Source organism: Gossypium arboreum, chromosome 9 (genome assembly GCF_025698485.1).
Source record: "Gossypium arboreum isolate Shixiya-1 chromosome 9, ASM2569848v2, whole genome shotgun sequence".
In the NCBI taxonomy this organism is placed as follows: Eukaryota; Viridiplantae; Streptophyta; class Magnoliopsida; order Malvales; family Malvaceae; genus Gossypium; species Gossypium arboreum.
In genome coordinates, this window is record NC_069078.1 from 6,621,490 (window position 1) to 6,639,080 (window position 17,591).

General features: G+C 30.9%; 3 protein-coding genes and 2 non-coding genes across 5 annotated transcripts; 3 read left to right on the forward strand and 2 right to left on the reverse strand.

The window, feature by feature from the left end:
- Positions 1–242: 242 nt before the first annotated feature.
- LOC108456894 (plasma membrane ATPase 1-like) lies at positions 243–5,725 on the forward strand. Its single transcript, XM_017755627.2, has 21 exons — positions 243–737; positions 850–969; positions 1,065–1,163; positions 1,235–1,372; positions 1,447–1,581; positions 1,676–1,855; positions 1,952–2,158; positions 2,239–2,358; positions 2,443–2,562; positions 2,659–2,781; positions 2,872–2,976; positions 3,068–3,212; positions 3,315–3,479; positions 3,627–3,865; positions 3,957–3,989; positions 4,079–4,160; positions 4,290–4,450; positions 4,527–4,712; positions 4,864–5,046; positions 5,138–5,316; positions 5,435–5,725. The coding sequence occupies exons 1-21, from the start codon at positions 684–686 to the stop codon at positions 5,529–5,531; spliced, it is 2,871 nt and encodes a 956-aa protein (XP_017611116.1). The 5' UTR covers positions 243–683; the 3' UTR covers positions 5,532–5,725.
- Positions 5,726–6,412: 687 nt separating this feature from the next.
- On the reverse strand, positions 6,413–7,353 carry LOC108455853 (thioredoxin H2-like). Its single transcript, XM_017754416.2, has 3 exons — positions 7,135–7,353; positions 6,857–6,979; positions 6,413–6,726 (listed from the first exon to the last, which is right to left on the reverse strand). Exons 1-3 carry the CDS (start codon positions 7,282–7,284, stop codon positions 6,595–6,597), a joined length of 405 nt encoding a protein of 134 aa, XP_017609905.1. The 5' UTR covers positions 7,285–7,353; the 3' UTR covers positions 6,413–6,594.
- A 1,295-nt stretch (positions 7,354–8,648) lies between these two features.
- TRNAA-AGC (transfer RNA alanine (anticodon AGC)) lies at positions 8,649–8,721 on the forward strand. The gene has a single exon. It is a non-coding gene; the product is annotated as a tRNA-Ala (tRNA).
- A 415-nt stretch (positions 8,722–9,136) lies between these two features.
- On the reverse strand, positions 9,137–11,340 carry LOC108455158 (probable polygalacturonase At2g43860). The gene is made up of 9 exons (XM_053018559.1): positions 11,170–11,340; positions 10,910–11,050; positions 10,604–10,774; positions 10,476–10,499; positions 10,121–10,328; positions 9,938–10,019; positions 9,738–9,846; positions 9,531–9,644; positions 9,137–9,382 (listed from the first exon to the last, which is right to left on the reverse strand). Exons 1-9 carry the CDS (start codon positions 11,338–11,340, stop codon positions 9,137–9,139), a joined length of 1,266 nt encoding a protein of 421 aa, XP_052874519.1.
- Positions 11,341–16,869: 5,529 nt separating this feature from the next.
- TRNAA-AGC (transfer RNA alanine (anticodon AGC)) lies at positions 16,870–16,942 on the forward strand. The gene has a single exon. It is a non-coding gene; the product is annotated as a tRNA-Ala (tRNA).
- Positions 16,943–17,591: the final 649 nt, after the last annotated feature.

Genomic DNA, 17,591 nt, shown 5'->3' on the forward strand with positions numbered 1-17,591 from the left:
AAAAGGTGCACCTAACTTAAACGCAAAAGAATTTTTTTAATTTAAATAAAATAATAATTTTTTTTGGTATAGTTCGAATAATCAATACGATTAGCGAATCAAACTCAAATTATATTTGAGACTATCAACATATTTAACCATTAGACTATCATATGGCTAATTATTTAATTTAATTTAATATTCAATTTTCAAGTTAATAATGAGTATTTGAAGAGATTGAAATTAATAATTTCAGTTAGTATTGTATATATTTCTAAATATAAAATAAAAAAATACTTTAAAATAAATTAAATTTGTTTTCCAAAATAGAATCATGAAGAACAACAAAAAAATAAAAAAGAGAATTCAAAAAATATAGAGAAGATGATAGTAACAGGGAGGGTACCAGCCAAGTACATAATCTAACTTTGTCCATGGTTATCAAAATTATCCCTACTTTAGAACAATCCTACCCTTAAAAAAAATAAGTAATTTGGCTCATTTGTTATTGATATTCTTATGAGACAAAACAAACAATATTAACCAGAAAGATAGAAAAAACAGAGTATTTGCAGAGGAAATGATGGAGTCTGTTTTCTGTCTCCTCAATTTCTGATTTTCTTTGTGTTTTAAGTCTTTCAAATTCTCTCCTTTTGTTTTAGTCTTGTGGTGTCTAAGGTCTGAAAAACACCAACTTTATTGATATGGAAAACAAGGATGAAACTTTGGATGCTGTGCTTAAGGAAGCTGTTGATTTGGTATAATAACCCTTTTGCTTCCATTTCTCTTTAAAGAAAAAATTCTGGGATTTTTTGTTTTGTTTTGTTTTGTTTTGATATTTGATGAATTTGAGGCTTGTTTTGAGTGTAGGAAAATGTGCCACTTGAAGAAGTTTTTCAAACTTTGAGGTGTAACAGAGATGGTTTAACCACTGAAGCTGCAGAGCAAAGGCTTTCGATTTTTGGCTATAATAAGCTTGAGGAAAAACAGGTGTTTTTTTTTCTTTCTGAGAAAAAGGACTAATTGTCTTAGTTAATTAAGTTTTTTCAAGTAAACAAGAGCTTCTTTTTTCTGGGTTTTTGCAGGAGAGTAAAATTTTGAAGTTCTTGGGGTTTATGTGGAACCCTCTCTCATGGGTTATGGAAGCTGCTGCTATCATGGCTATTGCTCTTGCCAATGGAGGAGTGAGTATATATATATATGTTTAGTAACTTAAAGTTTTAAGGATTCCCTTGAATGATGTTTGGTTTTGCAGGGGAAACCACCTGACTGGCAAGATTTTGTTGGGATTATTACTCTTCTTATTATTAATTCAACAATAAGTTTCATAGAAGAGAACAATGCTGGCAATGCAGCTGCTGCTTTAATGGCTCGTCTTGCTCCTAAAGCTAAGGTAGTATGGAAGAACAAGCCACCCTTTTGAATGACCTTCACAAGAAATTGCTTGACTTAAAAAATCATTTTCAGGTTTTTCGAGATGGGAAGTGGTCTGAAGAAGAGGCCTCTATTCTTGTTCCAGGTGATATCATCAGCATTAAACTCGGGGACATTATTCCGGCAGATGCTCGACTCCTCGATGGTGATCCACTCAAAATCGATCAGGTTAAGTTTGAAAACAACAATGGATTCATTGTACTGTTGGATGAACTGAGATTGTATCAGTTTAACTTTCATATTGGGTTTTCACGTGTTGCAGTCTTCATTAACTGGTGAGTCTCTTCCGGTAACGAAAGGCCCTGGTGACAGTATTTACTCGGGTTCTACATGCAAACAAGGAGAGATTGAAGCCGTCGTGATCGCCACCGGTGTTCATACGTTCTTCGGCAAAGCTGCTCACCTTGTTGATTCAACAAATCAACAAGGTCACTTTCAAAAGGTCTATAACATCAGCTGCACAATACCTTGATGTTTACTTCCAAGTTCTTTTGCATTTGTTTTATTGATGAAATGCTTTGGGTTATTTGTTAAACAGGTGTTGACTGCCATTGGTAATTTCTGTATATGTTCCATCGCAGTCGGAATGATAACAGAAATCATCGTTATGTACCCGATTCAGGACCGTGAGTATCGTCCTGGAATCGACAATTTGCTGGTACTACTCATTGGAGGAATTCCTATTGCCATGCCCACAGTTCTATCTGTTACAATGGCAATTGGGTCTCATCGCTTATCTCTTCAGGTTTGCACTAATTCATCGTGCCACTTTGCTTGTTTCAACGATCATTGCTTGATCGTGATGATATAAATATGTCACTGCAGGGAGCTATAACAAAAAGAATGACAGCAATAGAAGAAATGGCTGGCATGGATGTCCTTTGCAGTGATAAAACCGGAACTTTGACATTGAACAAGTTATCAGTTGACAAAAATCTTATCGAGGTAGATTGACAGTTGCTTCTGTTTTATTTCTAGCTTTCGGATTTTATTTCCAGTTCCAACACTTATATGGATGTTGTGGAATAGATTTTTGCGAAAGGAGTAGATCCCGATACTGTAGTTCTGATGGCAGCTCGTGCATCTCGGCTGGAAAACCAGGATGCCATTGATGCTGCTATAGTAGGGATGTTGGCTGATCCAAAGGAGGTATGCCCCTCACCGTTAATGTCTCAAACATGATTCAATCTAGTACTTCTCATCTTAATTTGGTTTCTTTTCTACTGCCTCAAAAAAACTACCTAGGCACGAGCCGGTATTCAAGAAGTTCACTTCCTTCCATTCAATCCAACCGATAAGCGAACGGCTCTTACATATATTGATAATCAAGGTCGAATGCACCGAGTCAGCAAAGGTGCACCTGAACAGGTAGGCTCATATGTTGTCTAGTACTTAAAATATTTTGATAGTAGTGCAAATCCGTTCTAAAGTAATTCATTGCTGTGGTGTGATTATCAGATTCTTAATCTTGCACACAATAAATCAGAGTTGGAACGTCGAGTTCATGCTGTAATTGATAAGTTTGCGGAGCGTGGATTGCGGTCACTGGCAGTAGCATATCAGGTAAATATATCATGTAGTCTGAAATTTCATCAAGTGTATCCCTTTTATGTTTGATATGACACCAATAACATTCTTATCAATCGATTTTCAGGAAGTTCCTGACGGACGAAAGGAGAGCTCAGGAGGTCCATGGCAATTTATTGGCCTGATGCCTTTGTTCGATCCACCTAGACATGACAGTGCAGATACAATTCGAAGGGCGTTGAATCTCGGAGTGAACGTGAAAATGATCACAGGTGCATGTCCTAATATCAATTCGGTTTTGAGTTGAGCATTTCCCTTTTGCGAGAAATTGTTCGAGTATATTTCCTTCTACTGATCTCTCTGATGACCATTAGGTGATCAACTGGCGATAGCAAAGGAAACAGGACGTCGTCTCGGAATGGGAACCAATATGTATCCCTCATCATCCTTGTTAGGACAAAACAAAGAAGAGTCTATTGCTGCTTTACCAGTTGATGAGTTGATTGAGAAAGCTGACGGTTTTGCTGGTGTTTTCCCTGGTATCTTAACCTTTTCCTTTCCCATCTTGACTCTTGATGTTTGGATGCAGTTCATCTAAAATGTGGTGCTCGATTTCGGTTCTAGAATATGCTTCTTCCCATCCTTGTTGTTCGCTTATATGGCTTTTTGTATAATTGTCGATGCAGAGCACAAGTATGAGATTGTGAAGCGCCTACAAGCCAGGAAACATATATGTGGAATGACTGGTGATGGGGTCAATGATGCTCCTGCTCTTAAGAAAGCAGACATTGGCATAGCTGTGGCTGATGCAACCGACGCAGCTCGTAGTGCTTCCGACATTGTCTTGACCGAACCTGGTCTTAGTGTCATCATCAGTGCTGTACTAACCAGTCGAGCCATATTCCAGAGGATGAAAAACTACACAGTGAGTCTAAACCATGGCCTATGCCATTCAATCAAAACTTGAATCGACATTGTTGTCTAATTAAGTCATTTGGTTTCTTTCATATTCACAGATATATGCAGTCTCCATTACAATCCGTATTGTGGTAAGTTTTGGCATCGGATCTGAAATATTGCCTTCATATGAATACATTGCTGGATTTCTAACTTGATATTCTGCATTCTTGCTTGACAGCTCGGTTTCATGTTATTGGCATTGATATGGAAGTTTGATTTCCCTCCATTCATGGTCCTTATTATTGCTATCCTTAATGATGGTTTGTATTTGCTTGTCTTAATATGCTCAAACTGCAATTTTCTGGTTCCATTTAGCATGCTTGAATGAAATTCGGCCTCAGTCGAACTGCTGAACATGAAGAGTTGCTGACGAAATCATTGGTCTGCAGGCACCATTATGACAATATCCAAGGATAGAGTGAAACCATCTCCACTGCCAGACAGTTGGAAGTTAGCAGAAATCTTTGCAACTGGAATCATTCTTGGTGGTTACTTAGCCATGATGACTGTCATTTTCTTTTGGGCAGCATACAAGACAGACTTCTTCCCTGTAAGAGATTATAATTACATTACAATGACTTGTATGTTTAATTTTAATCAATATGATAATGTGTTCTTTGTTTCAGAGAACATTTGGGGTTAAAAGCCTTCAGAAAACCGACCGCAAGGACATAAAAATGCTTGCTTCGGCAGTATACCTGCAAGTGAGCATTATCAGTCAAGCTCTCATATTTGTAACACGAGCAAGGAGTTGGTCTTTCCTCGAGCGTCCCGGTCTTTTACTGGTTTTGGCTTTTGTCGTAGCTCAGCTGGTTAGTAGTAATCTTCTGGTTTAGTTTGCTTTAAGCACAAGGAACCGAATGCAGTCTTACAAGATGTTGCATGTGAATCAACCAAATTAAACCGGAAATAACCTAAAAAAACCAAACTGGTATTGAACTTTTGGTTTTGTTTGATGAACAGATTGCTACATTAATAGCAGTATATGCAAACTGGGGTTTTGCTGCAATTGAAGGAATTGGATGGGGTTGGGCAGGTGTGATATGGCTTTACAACCTTATCTTTTACATTCCACTCGATTTTATCAAGTTTTTCATCCGATACGCCCTCAGTGGAAAAGCTTGGGATCTCGTCATCGAACAAAGGGTATGTATTCTTTTCAACTGATTGAATATCTTTCATTGTTTTAGACCAAGAAACTTGTCTGATATTTCATTTACGGGTGGTTGTTTCACAGATCGCTTTCACAAGGAAGAAAGACTTCGGGAAAGAAGAACGTGAACTGAAATGGGCGCATGCTCAGAGGACACTCCATGGATTGCAGCCACCGGACACCAAGATGTTTGGCGACCGAACTAGTTACAATGAACTTAATCAAATGGCTGAAGAGGCAAAGAGACGAGCTGAAATTGCAAGGTATATGCATCCATTAACCATAAGCTAACACTAAACTTTGCCATCAAAGAGCTTCAAACTCGAATTTAGTTCAGTTAATTCATACAGAATGTGTAACCGATGACAATTCTATTTGCAGGTTGAGGGAACTGACTACGCTAAAAGGGCACGTCGAATCAGTAGTTAGACTGAAGGGTCTTGACATAGACACAATTCAGCAAGCGTACACTGTCTGAAAAAGACATAATACATTTCGGCTCTACTTATTGTACATATACTGCTGGGAGTAATAATGACCTATAATATGTCATCTTAATGCAGTAACTGCTTTCTTATACGTTTAAATCCTTCATCTTCTTCATAGACTCCTGTTTGTCATGGCTTCAATGTAATTTTTGCATACTGTTCTATCTATCTCCTTTCCGTACAACGTCATTTCAATGCTCCCTCTTAGTGTAAAAACTAGATACTTTTACTCACAAACTATTCAAATTCAACTCAACTATTCGAATTCAACTCAAATCATTGTAAAGTCCAACTCAAACTAGCATAAAGATGATCAAAAGAGTGAACACCTCTAGGTTAGTGCCCTATCAAGAAACCTATGTTGTTAATATGAAGAAGCTGTGATCCTAGAGGGCATTGATTAAAGATGAAGCATACCGACATCCCTTCTGTTTTAGGGACTATGACACAAATTCGATAAAAAAATCATGAAAGCTCGTGAACTAGTAATCAAATTGCATTTTGACCTTTATTCTACAAAAAGAAACAAATTAGTCTTTATACGTTAAATCAAAAGACAAACTGATCCTTTTATTATAAAAATTATCTATTTTTATTGTTAAAAATTGATCTCGTACGTTAATAAGAGATACACATAATATACCACGTGTCATTGTTAGGTTATTCTGTCAGTCATGCCAATTTTTAACAATACGAATTTTAAAAAGATATGAGCAATTTACTCTTGGATCTATTTTACAAAGACTAACTTACCCATTTTTTAAGTAAACAAGACAAAATACAATCTAATTCCTTGTCCAAAATCTTCCACGGTAACTTTTACCCACAAATTCAATATAATACGTAAGAAAGAAACACATAGTAAAACAAGTGAATTAAAAGCTTATGACCATAGATTTATCAAATTTACATACATAAAACCATCATTATTCCACAATAAAGAGTTAAAAGCATTATTTAGCATTATCATACTCAAGAAACTCCATTTGACATATTTATTAATTTAAGTATTCAAACTGAAATTTCAAATTGCAGATATCGTATATAGTCTTTTTAGCATCTATTCTTCTCAACCTTCTTCTCAAGCTCATTCTTTTGAGCTCCAACAACCCTATCAACTTCCTTCCCTTGCTTCACCAACACAAATGTTGGCATTGCCTGCACTCCAAATTCCTGTGCCACATCCTAAAAACACCAAGAAAATCAATAAATAAACAAAAAAAATTATTAAAATTTTGTAAGCTAAAAGCAAAATTGAAGAATTACATAAAAAGTTTATATCGTAAAGAGAAAAACAAAGGACAGAAATACATACAGGCAGCTCATCAACATCAAGTTTTACAAAGTCAACATCAGTGAATTTAGCAGCCATTCCATTCAGAACAGGTTCCATGAACTTGCATGGTCCACACCAGGAAGCTGAGAAATCTATAACCATCTAATCTCATTTTTTTTGGTTCAATAAAAAGTAACAAAAACCCAGAGTCAGATCTTTCATATAATAAAGAAAAACCCCAAATAATAATTATTAAAAAAGAAGAAGAAGAAGAAGAAGAAGAAGAAAATTGAGATTTGGGGTTGAGAGAAAGATACAAGCTTTGGGCTCTCTTTGACAGAATTGAAGTGAAGTTGCCATCTTGGAGCTGAATGGAAGGTTGAGACCCTTGAAGACTCAGATGAAGATGGTGAATCCTCTGATGGTGAACCGGAAGAGCCTAACAAGCTTGAAAGAAAAGAACCCATTTTTTTTTCCCGCAAAGGTCAAACCAAAGAAATGAAGGCAATATTGTTCCTTGGAAGGTAGTTTGGTTTTGTCGGATTTCTTCTGTAGGAATCTTAAGTAAATTGCACCAAGTGTCCCCAAACTATGACTGATATTCTAAATTGGTCTCTAAATTTTAAAATGTTCTATTTACATTTTTAACCTTTGGAAGTTATATTAATCAAGTCCTTCTGCTATTAAAAACTGTTAATTTCACTGCTAATGGCATAATTTAAAATTAAAAAATTAGAAAAAAAAAGTTAAACATTAAAGTTACAAGTGAAATTAAACCTTGTATTTGAGTAAACTGCACCATTTTGTATTTTTTTGAAGGATGGCTAAGATGCTTAATTCAAAATTGAAAGGTTTGCTTGGTTTAGTGGTATTGTGGCTTTTATAGAAACAAAAGCTAGAGAAGAGAAAGAAGAGAAAAGAAATAATAAAAATAAAATGATTTGGTTAATTATTGAGAGGTTTTTAGTTTTAGTCGAATAAATATCACGTGTTAGTCATTCAATGGGTTAACGTGTTATGTTAATAATCTGTTAGTGGGGTAATGAAATTTTTAATTATAGTGGTTAATTTAGACAATTATCTTAATTAAAATAATTAAATTAAGAAAAATTTTAGAGTCATTAAAATAAGACAAATCATATTTTAGAGTAACTATGGATTTAATTTACCCTTTATTCTTTTAGAAGTAGTGATTGATTAGAGATAAAATTTGGGTGAAGAGTCGAACTTACAAATATTTTGTTTGGTCAAAATGTAAATTTATCTTTATATTAATTTATAATTTCATCATTTCTTGAAGGGATTAAACAGAAAATTTTTATTTTAAGAGAACCAAAGTATAATTTTATCATATATTAATTTTAAAATTTATCATTTATGAAAAAGACAAAATGTAACTTTTTCTATTTGAACGATTAAGCCTTTGTTTACACTTTAAATTCCCCACAATAGAATTTAAAATTAATATCAACTAAAACTTAAACATATTTCTTTTTCACTCTACTTGCGATTTAATTAAATAATATTTTTTGAGTGAGACTTTTAATACAATACAAACTTAAACCTTTTATGGAAGTACATATGAGTATTAAATATTTATCACTAGTTATTATTATTTTTAATTCATTAATAAATTACCTAATTTTAGTTATTTTTTTTAATTCATTAATAAATTACCTAATTTTAATTTTAATTGTAGATATTTGAAAAATATGAGTATTCCAAGCAGGCCAAGAAAGTTCAGAACATAGTAAGAGGAAAGCGATTACTATAAACTTGGGGCAATTTAGTTTTTTATTATAGAAAAAAGATTAAAAAATTTAAACGTTGAGGGGATGTAGCTCAGATGGTAGAGCGCTCGCTTAGCATGCGAGAGGTACGGGGATCGATACCCCGCATCTCCATTTAATGTTTTTCTCTTAATGATTTTTAATACTTCAAACAAGCTCAGTTCAGTGTGCTGCTATTCTCTAGTCATTGGAATATTTTCTGTTAAAACTTGTGCTTACAAACCCAAGTTTTTTATGTTCTTTCTTCAGCCATAATAGGTAAAACCATCTTTCCATTGTTGCGATGGAGATGATAGGTCCAATGAAAATCAATCAGGCTCATCTTTCTTAGTTTTGTTCAATGCTCATTCATATTGAATTTCTCATTACTTGAATCATATTTTTCATTAAAGGGGAGAATCAATCATCCATCTTAAACATATATTTACTTTATATAATAATCCTCAAAAATACATTTAAACTATAACATAATAAAATTCATTAAATTTAATATCTCCTATGTGCTAATTTAAAAAAAAAAAAAAAGAGTCTAGAAATTATCATGTTTGTCCAAACAAGGTACATTAGGATGGACCCTTCCATTTCTCAAGCCATGAGCATTGAGGCAATACGATGAAGTTTTGCCTTTTTGCTTCTCATTTCTCAAGTTAATGTTTTTCATGGTAATGTTCCTACAAGGACTGGATTTGCTACATGAAAGTTGTACTGCTGTTTCTTTATGTGATGTGCCATTGATGTTTTCATAAGCTATATTGTTAATCTTCACAGCTGATGTCTGCAAAATATATATAGTAGTTAACATATTAAGACTACTTCATTTTTAAATATGGACGAAAAAACCATTAACAATCCTATAAGGGGATAAGAAGTCACGTTGTCCTACAAGTTGAGTTCCATATCAATAAATTAAACTAACGACTTACTTGATTCTTGCATTGTTTATGAGGACAATAATATTGATCAATAACAATAGGTCGAGTTGAAGCATGAGAAGTTATATCTTCAAATCTAATGTTCCTCGCATGACTATATCCTCCCTAAACACACAACAATGCTAATTATCAATTATATAATACTTATTAATATATATATATATATATATATATATTAAAGAAATGCATTATAAGTACCTGCCAAGTTTTGATTCTAACTCCGTTAGTTGTTCCATGGAAAGAAACATTTCTTACATGAACAAATTCAACTTCCTCAGTTTTCCCCATAATTCCAAGGCTCCCAATGCTTCATATGGCAATCAAATATTAAAAGTAATATTAATACAAAAAGTTAAAATCATAAAACAAGAAAGGAAGATGATTGTAAAAGAGCATACCTTATTCCGTGACCCGGACCGCATTCGATGTTAGTAATATTGATATATTTAGAGCCATCTCCAATTGATATACAATCATCACCTGAATTAATGAATAAATATATATATATAATATTAAAACAAACATATATATGGAAAGTACAATGAAATGAAACCAGCAAAGAAAGAAAGAAAGAAAGAAACCAGTTTGAATGGTTGTATTGTGGATAGAGACATTGGTGGAACGTTGGATGTGAATGCCATCAGTGTTGGGGCTGTTTCCCGGAGCTTTGATTGTAAGTTGAGTGGCATGAATCGAAGTAGAGTCTTCAAATGCAATGTGCATTTTGGGACTGTCTTCAAAGGTTAAACCTTTGATATCTACATTCTTGGAGTGTCCTATCATAAAACCCTAAAACCAAAAATCACATAATTCTCATACAATTAGAGTATACACAATTTATGTCAATGTTTATTCTTCCATACCTAAAAACTTAATTAGTATATCTTTGTAAAACATATTTTTAGAAATTGAAGAACTTGAAATTTGAACACATACCGTTGGTTTCCGAAGTTGGCACGACTGTTACAAAGAGCAATGGACATGTATATATCAGTAAAACCCAACAAGAAAGTTTTACCATAATGTAAAATCTTATGTGCTTATACTACAATATAAACAATTACCTTTTGGTTATCTTTGCAAGAAAGTTTCCACCAATTATCTCCCTGGCCATTGATGGTACCAGATCCTTGAATGTGGAGACCATCGAAATTCTTAAAGCCAATCCAATGGTGACAATTTGTATTGCATTCCCATGCAGAAGGTTTGGTTGGGGCTATGATTCTCCCATCAATCTGCACCCCAATTCATATGCAAAGTTTCTAATTAATACAATACTATATATCCTTAGTTTTATACACTACTGGTACTATTGCTAAGTATATATAACTGAATTTGCAATGGAAGTAGAGAAAGATAGATAGAAATGCCTGGAAAGTAATGTTATTAGAGTTGCAATGTTTGCCGTTGAAAGTTAAAGGTTGCAGCAGAAACGTCTTCCCTTGAGGTACAAGAAAGGTTGGTGACGGAGTTGATGAATCGCAAACAGCATCCCATGCACGCTTAAACCCCTACAGTACATACATATTATATTATACACGACATTAAGCCAAGCATTTAGTATCAGTAGGCATACAACACCAGTCCTTAAAATTAGCACCACACACAGCAGATAAAATTTAAAGAAAACCTTAGAATCGTCCTTCTTTCCATCTCCAATAGCTCCAAAGCTAATGACATTGAATGTATTGTCACCATAGCTATCAATATTTACGTTGCTCTTCTTCAACTGACGAGAAGAGCCAGTGAATATAGTGCATTGGATCAAAAGGACAAAGAAGAAGATTTTCAAAGTTGCCATAGTATTGATGATTTCTTAATTTGATGCGTATGTGGAATGGAAGATACATACATACATGCATACATATATAGTAAATTGTTTTCATAATCCAACAATGAAAAGGAGTTGGTTTTTGTGTTAATATTGACATGAGTTTGTGTTCCTTTTCCTATTATAACTAGATTAGCTATATAAATATGTAATCGAAGAAGTGTAGTAAAAGTAGGAACCATGAGTTGGAAGCATAGTGGATGAAATATAATAACACAATTTATAAAGAAATTAAATTAGTTTAAAATTTAGGCCCATCGTTAAAGCCCACTATTCACTAATTATTTTGTGCTCTTCTCTTTAAATTTACTACAAGATATGTAAAAATGAATTGATTATTGAAATGGACATGATTATGACAAATTTTGATCAACTTAATTCAAACATTTTAGCTATTATTGGAAATAAGGCTACTAATTAAATAAAATTTACATCTTTGTTATTATATGTTCCAGTTTGATTTTTGTTCTTTTAAGTTTACCTAATTTTAAATTTCAAATATTTTTCTTTTTATCAATTCGAAATTTAGATGTTTCGATACGTTAGTGGCTAAAATAAAAAGCTTTAAACTCAGATAATTAAAGCAAAAATACATTAATAATTAGATAATTATTATTACAATTTACCCTAAAAAATACGTTCCACGAACTTAAACCTGTTTTTACTTTATTTTATTTATACCTTATTTTTAAGTTATTTTTTAATACTTGAAACTATCAAAAAATTTAAAATTATTATCTAAACTAAAAGGAAATTCAAATAATAGACTACCACGTCATTATAAACTTCTAAAAATATTTTTAAATTCTTTTATTTAAGCTATATCTCTCTTTATTTATTTTTTATTATATATTTTTTAAAATTGACATTAGAATAATAATTTTTATTATTATAATATTAATTAATTGTTAATTAATAGGATAGTATATTAATTTTAAATTAATTAATTTGGTAATATCTTTTAAAATTATTCTTTAAAAAATAACATAATATAATTTAACATAATTGGATAAATTAAAAATAATAAAAAACCAAAGTATTTTAATTAGTAAATATTATTTTATTTTATACGATAATAATTAATAATTTTAAAATAATTTTTATAATTAATAAAAATTAAATATGTGAGATTAACATTATATATATAAAGATAATACTAATATATCTGTAAAATAATCAATAATGTATAAATTTATTTATTATTCTTAATTTATACGTAAAAATTCAAAAAAAACTATAATTAAATTAAATATTAATTTGTATGAATACTGATTGCATCTAATCAAATTGGTTTAATTTAATACAAATCTCGACTCAACAAATAGTATAACTCATATCTATTTGAGAAATTAAGATAAAAAAATCGATTAATTAAGAATTAATATTTTGTATTGTCTATATTTCTAATTTTTTAAATATATAAAATCAATAATGTAATGTGAAGTAATTATTTTATTAATACTGCTTCTATTAGATCTTAAATATAAAATTATTTTCATAAAAATTATTAATATAAAATAAATAATATTTTGATTATCATTGTAATTGTTTTTATCACTTAATTAGATCTTAAATTACACTTTTTATTTTAGATTAATTATCACTTAGTTAGTGTTACATTTATTTATCAATTAAAACTAATATTTAACACTTTAAATATATGCATTTAAATTCAAAATAATATCTAAACAATTACTAAAAAAATCATATTTTAGCTTTATTTAATAGGTTTTATTTTCTTCACAAAAAAAGTACGTTTTTGAGATGTTTAGTTGTTATTATTTTATATTCGATAGTTTAATTATTGTTTGAATTTAATAATCTTATATCAAAAGTAATAAAATATCAAAGTAATGATTCTTTGTAGAAGAAATTTTGACTCATAATCAAATGATAAGTTATTTTATTTAATTACTTAATATTTTTATTATCACTTATCAGTTATTTCTCACTTTTTTTATTTTCATTACTTTTAAAATGTTATTTTTATTATCTCAATTATTTTCACAATTAATAAACTTTTATTATAAAATAGACAAATTCTCATATAATTAGAATATATATATTTAATAAATTATAAAATATATTATTTAATAAATTTTAAAATTAAACATAGAAAATCACGTGCAATGCATGTGAGTCGAGAACTAGATTTACTAAAATATTTGGTTAAATAAATTTACTTGATAAAAATTATCAGTAAGAATAAGAAGTTTGATTCTATTAAAAGACTTTTATTAAATAATTTTATAATAAAAATAAAAATTCAAATTCAAATTAAATTATTAAGTTACCACCAATAAAAAATAAAAAGGAAAACAATTATATTCCTTTTATTTTAAATAATTTATATAATAAGTAACTTAATATTTCAAGAAATATAAATTTTATAATAGTAATTTATTTAATCTAATCTAATATATTATATTTATATTAATTATATTATCTATTAGATATTTTATGTCCAGTTTATTAACTATATTAAGAAAAGAAAATTATTGAATAGTGAAGGGTTTTAAAATATTTCAATTTTTATAGTTTGTAAAATGCTTTAATAATGATTATAATTTTTATTAGCAAATAATCTAATAATTTATATATGTTAATTATGTTATTAGTTGTTATTTTCACTTACTATAATTAATTGAAGTAAAATTATATTATATATTACTATAACTATTTATTTAATTTCTTATTATAATATTTGAATTGTTAAATATGTTAATATTTTTTACTTATGTTCGAAGGGTCAAATAACACGACAAATTAATTATAGTAATTAAAATTATATTATTTTAAAAATTAATAAAAATAAAATGCAAAAAATCATGTGTACGTACGGCATTAGGCATTATAAACTAATAATATAGATGATAGGTAGGGGATCAATATATTTTTTCATTATTTTTGATCTTGTTGATACATTGTATCGACGATAGAGATGAAAGAAGAGAAGATTGTTCTGTCTTCTGGTTCAGGAGGAGAGGAAGAATAAGATAATAAAGATGGGTCTTTTTTAGTACCATTCCCCCTCTCAAATGGAGTGTTTGGGGCTATTTAAAGCATGAATATTTCGGGTAAGGTAAATTGATATTTTGGGTCAGATTATTATTATACATTTTATTATAATTATATAATAATTTGTCTCCCACCTGATCGAGGAAGAGTTATAAAGTGACTATTCTAAAATAGGCTAACTCGTGTAAAGTGTGTAATTGGGGGTTTACTCTGTAAGTTTTAACTCGAAACTTTACTGAATAAGTTTTGTTGTTCAACAATGTGGTAGAGGAGTCAAAAGGTTATTATAGAATACTGCGAATTGTGTTTCTTGTAAAAAAAAAATTGTAAATCAACAGACTCAAAGAAAATTGCTCGATATCAGCTGCAATATTAAATCAGCGAGCTGTTCGAAGGTTGTGATATTAAATCAGTGAATCTTAGTAAAATCAACTATGAACGTAGGTTAGCGAGTTGTTAGGAGTTGCGATATTAAATTAACGAACTCAAATAATCGGAGGCTACAATCTTAAATTAGCTAGCCTTAAGAAAATCAGCTATGAACGTAGGTCAGTGAGCTATTAGGAGTTGCGATATTAAATTAGCTAACTCAAATAATCGGAGGCTGCGATCTTAAATCAGCTAGCCTTTGTAACATCAACTGTGAACGTAGGTCAGCGAGCTATTAGGAGTTGCGATATTAAATCAACTAAATCAAATAATCGGAGGCTGCGATCTTAAATCACCTAGCTTAAAACATTAACTATGAACGTAGGTCAGCGAGCTATTAAGAGTTGCGATCTTAAATCAACCAACTCAAATAATCGAAGGCTGCGATCTTAAATTAGCTAGCCTTAATAACATCAACTACAAGTTCAAAAGCATACGAATATCTGATTAAATAACATACATGCTGTAATTCCATATCATGAACCTGTTCTCAATCTAATTATGTGAATAACATGCAAACTAGCATGAATTTCATGAGAAGCATGTGATAAATTTGCTCTAAAAATACAAGTGATAGATTTAAGTCAAATACTAATGAAATGAAAGAAGTAAAAAGAATAATACGAGATTGTGAAATTCAATTCAAGACCCGTGGCAAATTAAACAACTAAAGACAACATTTATATATTAGATATAAAACTAAAGATGATCATGGAGAATAACACAAGCTTAAAATGATCGATACTGATAACAAGCTTATATATTCCATTTTTTTATCAGATAATATGATTGAACAGAAGGCAGAAAAATGCATACCTATGGCTGCAGTACGTTTCCACTGTACCTCTTTACATGCATTACCTTACCCCTCTTCATTAGAAAATGCGACAGTTAGGCAGAAGCAGCATCAGGTACTGATGCAATCCACCAAATCCTTTTGTCTGATGATTTTGGTCTCTCAGGGGAAAAAACCAAAATGACTTATGAGATTTAGAGCTCATAATGCATAAAGGATCCAAGAGAGAGCTTGTACTTGATTAATTTTGCCATTCAGTAGCCTCATTTCACTGACAAACAAAGAAACTGTGAAATTAGGTGTTATTAAATGGTAGAAACAAGAAACATAATGTTCTATTTCTGCCTAAGCAGAAAATATTACTCTTGGTCTTGGCTCTTTTATGTGCAAATGAATGACTTATCAATCAATAGCATTACCTTGTGATTTACAGGCATTTTAATGCAGGCTCATGTACCACTTTACTATTTCTTCGTCCAAATGGTGCCTTAAAAAATGAATTAGTTCCTTAGTTGACAGTCTATTTAGGGTGACTTGGCTTCCAAATGAAAGCCTCACAGTCCTTTGCAGAATGACATATCAGTCCGACCATTTCAATAGATTTGGCATTAGAAACAAGAAAAAACCAAGGAAAAAGAAAAAGGGAAAGAAGTGTCTAAGATGGTATGCAATAAGCTTAGTGTTTCAGCAAAGCTACTTTAGGAAGAATAGTTCCATTTCAAACTATGTTTATAAACAGTGTGTTTAAATTCATCGCAGAAGGAAATGCCTAGCCTACAAGTATCTCTAAAAACATCTATTCAACTTAATGGAACATGGAAGAAAAATACTATGCATCCTACATTGGCCCTTTTAATTAACTGAAGACAACATTTATCTATTCAAACTATTTTTAGTAACGTCCCCCACCTCTCAAATGCATTGATTGTGGCTATAACCATGAATTTTTTGGATTGGATAAATAACTATTTTAAGTTGGATCTCGCATTTTTATTATAATTATATAACAAATCTTTAATACCAATCAAATTTAAATATATATTTTTAAAACTTTAAATTATAACTATAAATAAAATTACAAATAAATTGACAAATTTCTGAACAAAGCTCATGGATTTGCATATAAAAATTAAGATTAGGTAGTCCCAGAAAGTTCAGGCCATACTTTGACAAATAAGTTGTAAACTTGATACTGCGCTGCATGTTTCCATGCTAATTTTATACATTATAACTAATAAATCCGGACATGAAGACGTGGGGATGTAGCTCAGATGGTAGAGCGCTCGCTTAGCATGCGAGAGGTACGGGGATCGATACCCCGCATCTCCATTTTGCGTTATTATTTAGTTTTCCATTGGAATATTTTCTGTTCAAGCTTGTGCTTGGAAAAATCAATTTTCTTTTATCAGCCATAATAGATAAAAGAATGGGTTAAATATAAAAGTGATATTTGAATTTCTCTATTTTTTTTAGATTGGTATTTAAGGTTTTTCTTTTGTTTTAGATTGGTACTTGAATTTTTATTCGTTCACTAATTTGATACTTTTTTTTCTAACAACGTTAAGTCTGGGACAAATGGTAGTACCAGACAACAACACATGTCATTAATGACGTCATGATGACAAATTATTAAAAATCAAAAGAAATTTTAATTATCATAATTTATTTTTTTAAATTTAATTTTTTGAAAAAATCATTTCTCATATTTCTAAATATCTCCATAAATTTGTTCCATTTTGATAATTCTCTAAAATGACGTGTTTTTATATATTTAATCATGTGTTTATTTTGAGCTTGAGTCTACTAATTTGAGCTATTTATATCTTTTATCTTTTAGAGACTAAATTGGAGGCGAAAAGTAAATTCAAGGAAAAAGCGTCAATTTGGAGATTAAATGAGCCAATATGCAACGTGGGACAAATATGGTCCCAAAAGTGTGAACATGGAAGGCACAATGACTTAAAAGCAAATAGAAGAG

Coding starts and splice junctions, on each gene's coding strand:
- LOC108455853 (XM_017754416.2), bottom strand. CDS start 7,284: ATGGGTTCTTTTCTTTCAAGCTTGTTAGGCTCTTCCGGTTCACCATCA. Junction 6,980..7,134: donor TCAAAGAGAGCCCAAAGCTT/GTATCTTTCTCT, acceptor AAATGAGATTAG/ATGGTTATAGATTTCTCAGC. Junction 6,727..6,856: donor TTGATGTTGATGAGCTGCCT/GTATGTATTTCT, acceptor TGGTGTTTTTAG/GATGTGGCACAGGAATTTGG.
- LOC108456894 (XM_017755627.2), top strand. CDS start 684: ATGGAAAACAAGGATGAAACTTTGGATGCTGTGCTTAAGGAAGCTGTT. Junction 2,782..2,871: donor GCAAAGGTGCACCTGAACAG/GTAGGCTCATAT, acceptor TGTGATTATCAG/ATTCTTAATCTTGCACACAA. Junction 3,866..3,956: donor AGAGGATGAAAAACTACACA/GTGAGTCTAAAC, acceptor TCATATTCACAG/ATATATGCAGTCTCCATTAC.
- LOC108455158 (XM_053018559.1), bottom strand. CDS start 11,340: ATGGCAACTTTGAAAATCTTCTTCTTTGTCCTTTTGATCCAATGCACT. Junction 11,051..11,169: donor GAAAGAAGGACGATTCTAAG/GTTTTCTTTAAA, acceptor TATGTACTGTAG/GGGTTTAAGCGTGCATGGGA. Junction 9,847..9,937: donor GGTCCGGGTCACGGAATAAG/GTATGCTCTTTT, acceptor TGCCATATGAAG/CATTGGGAGCCTTGGAATTA.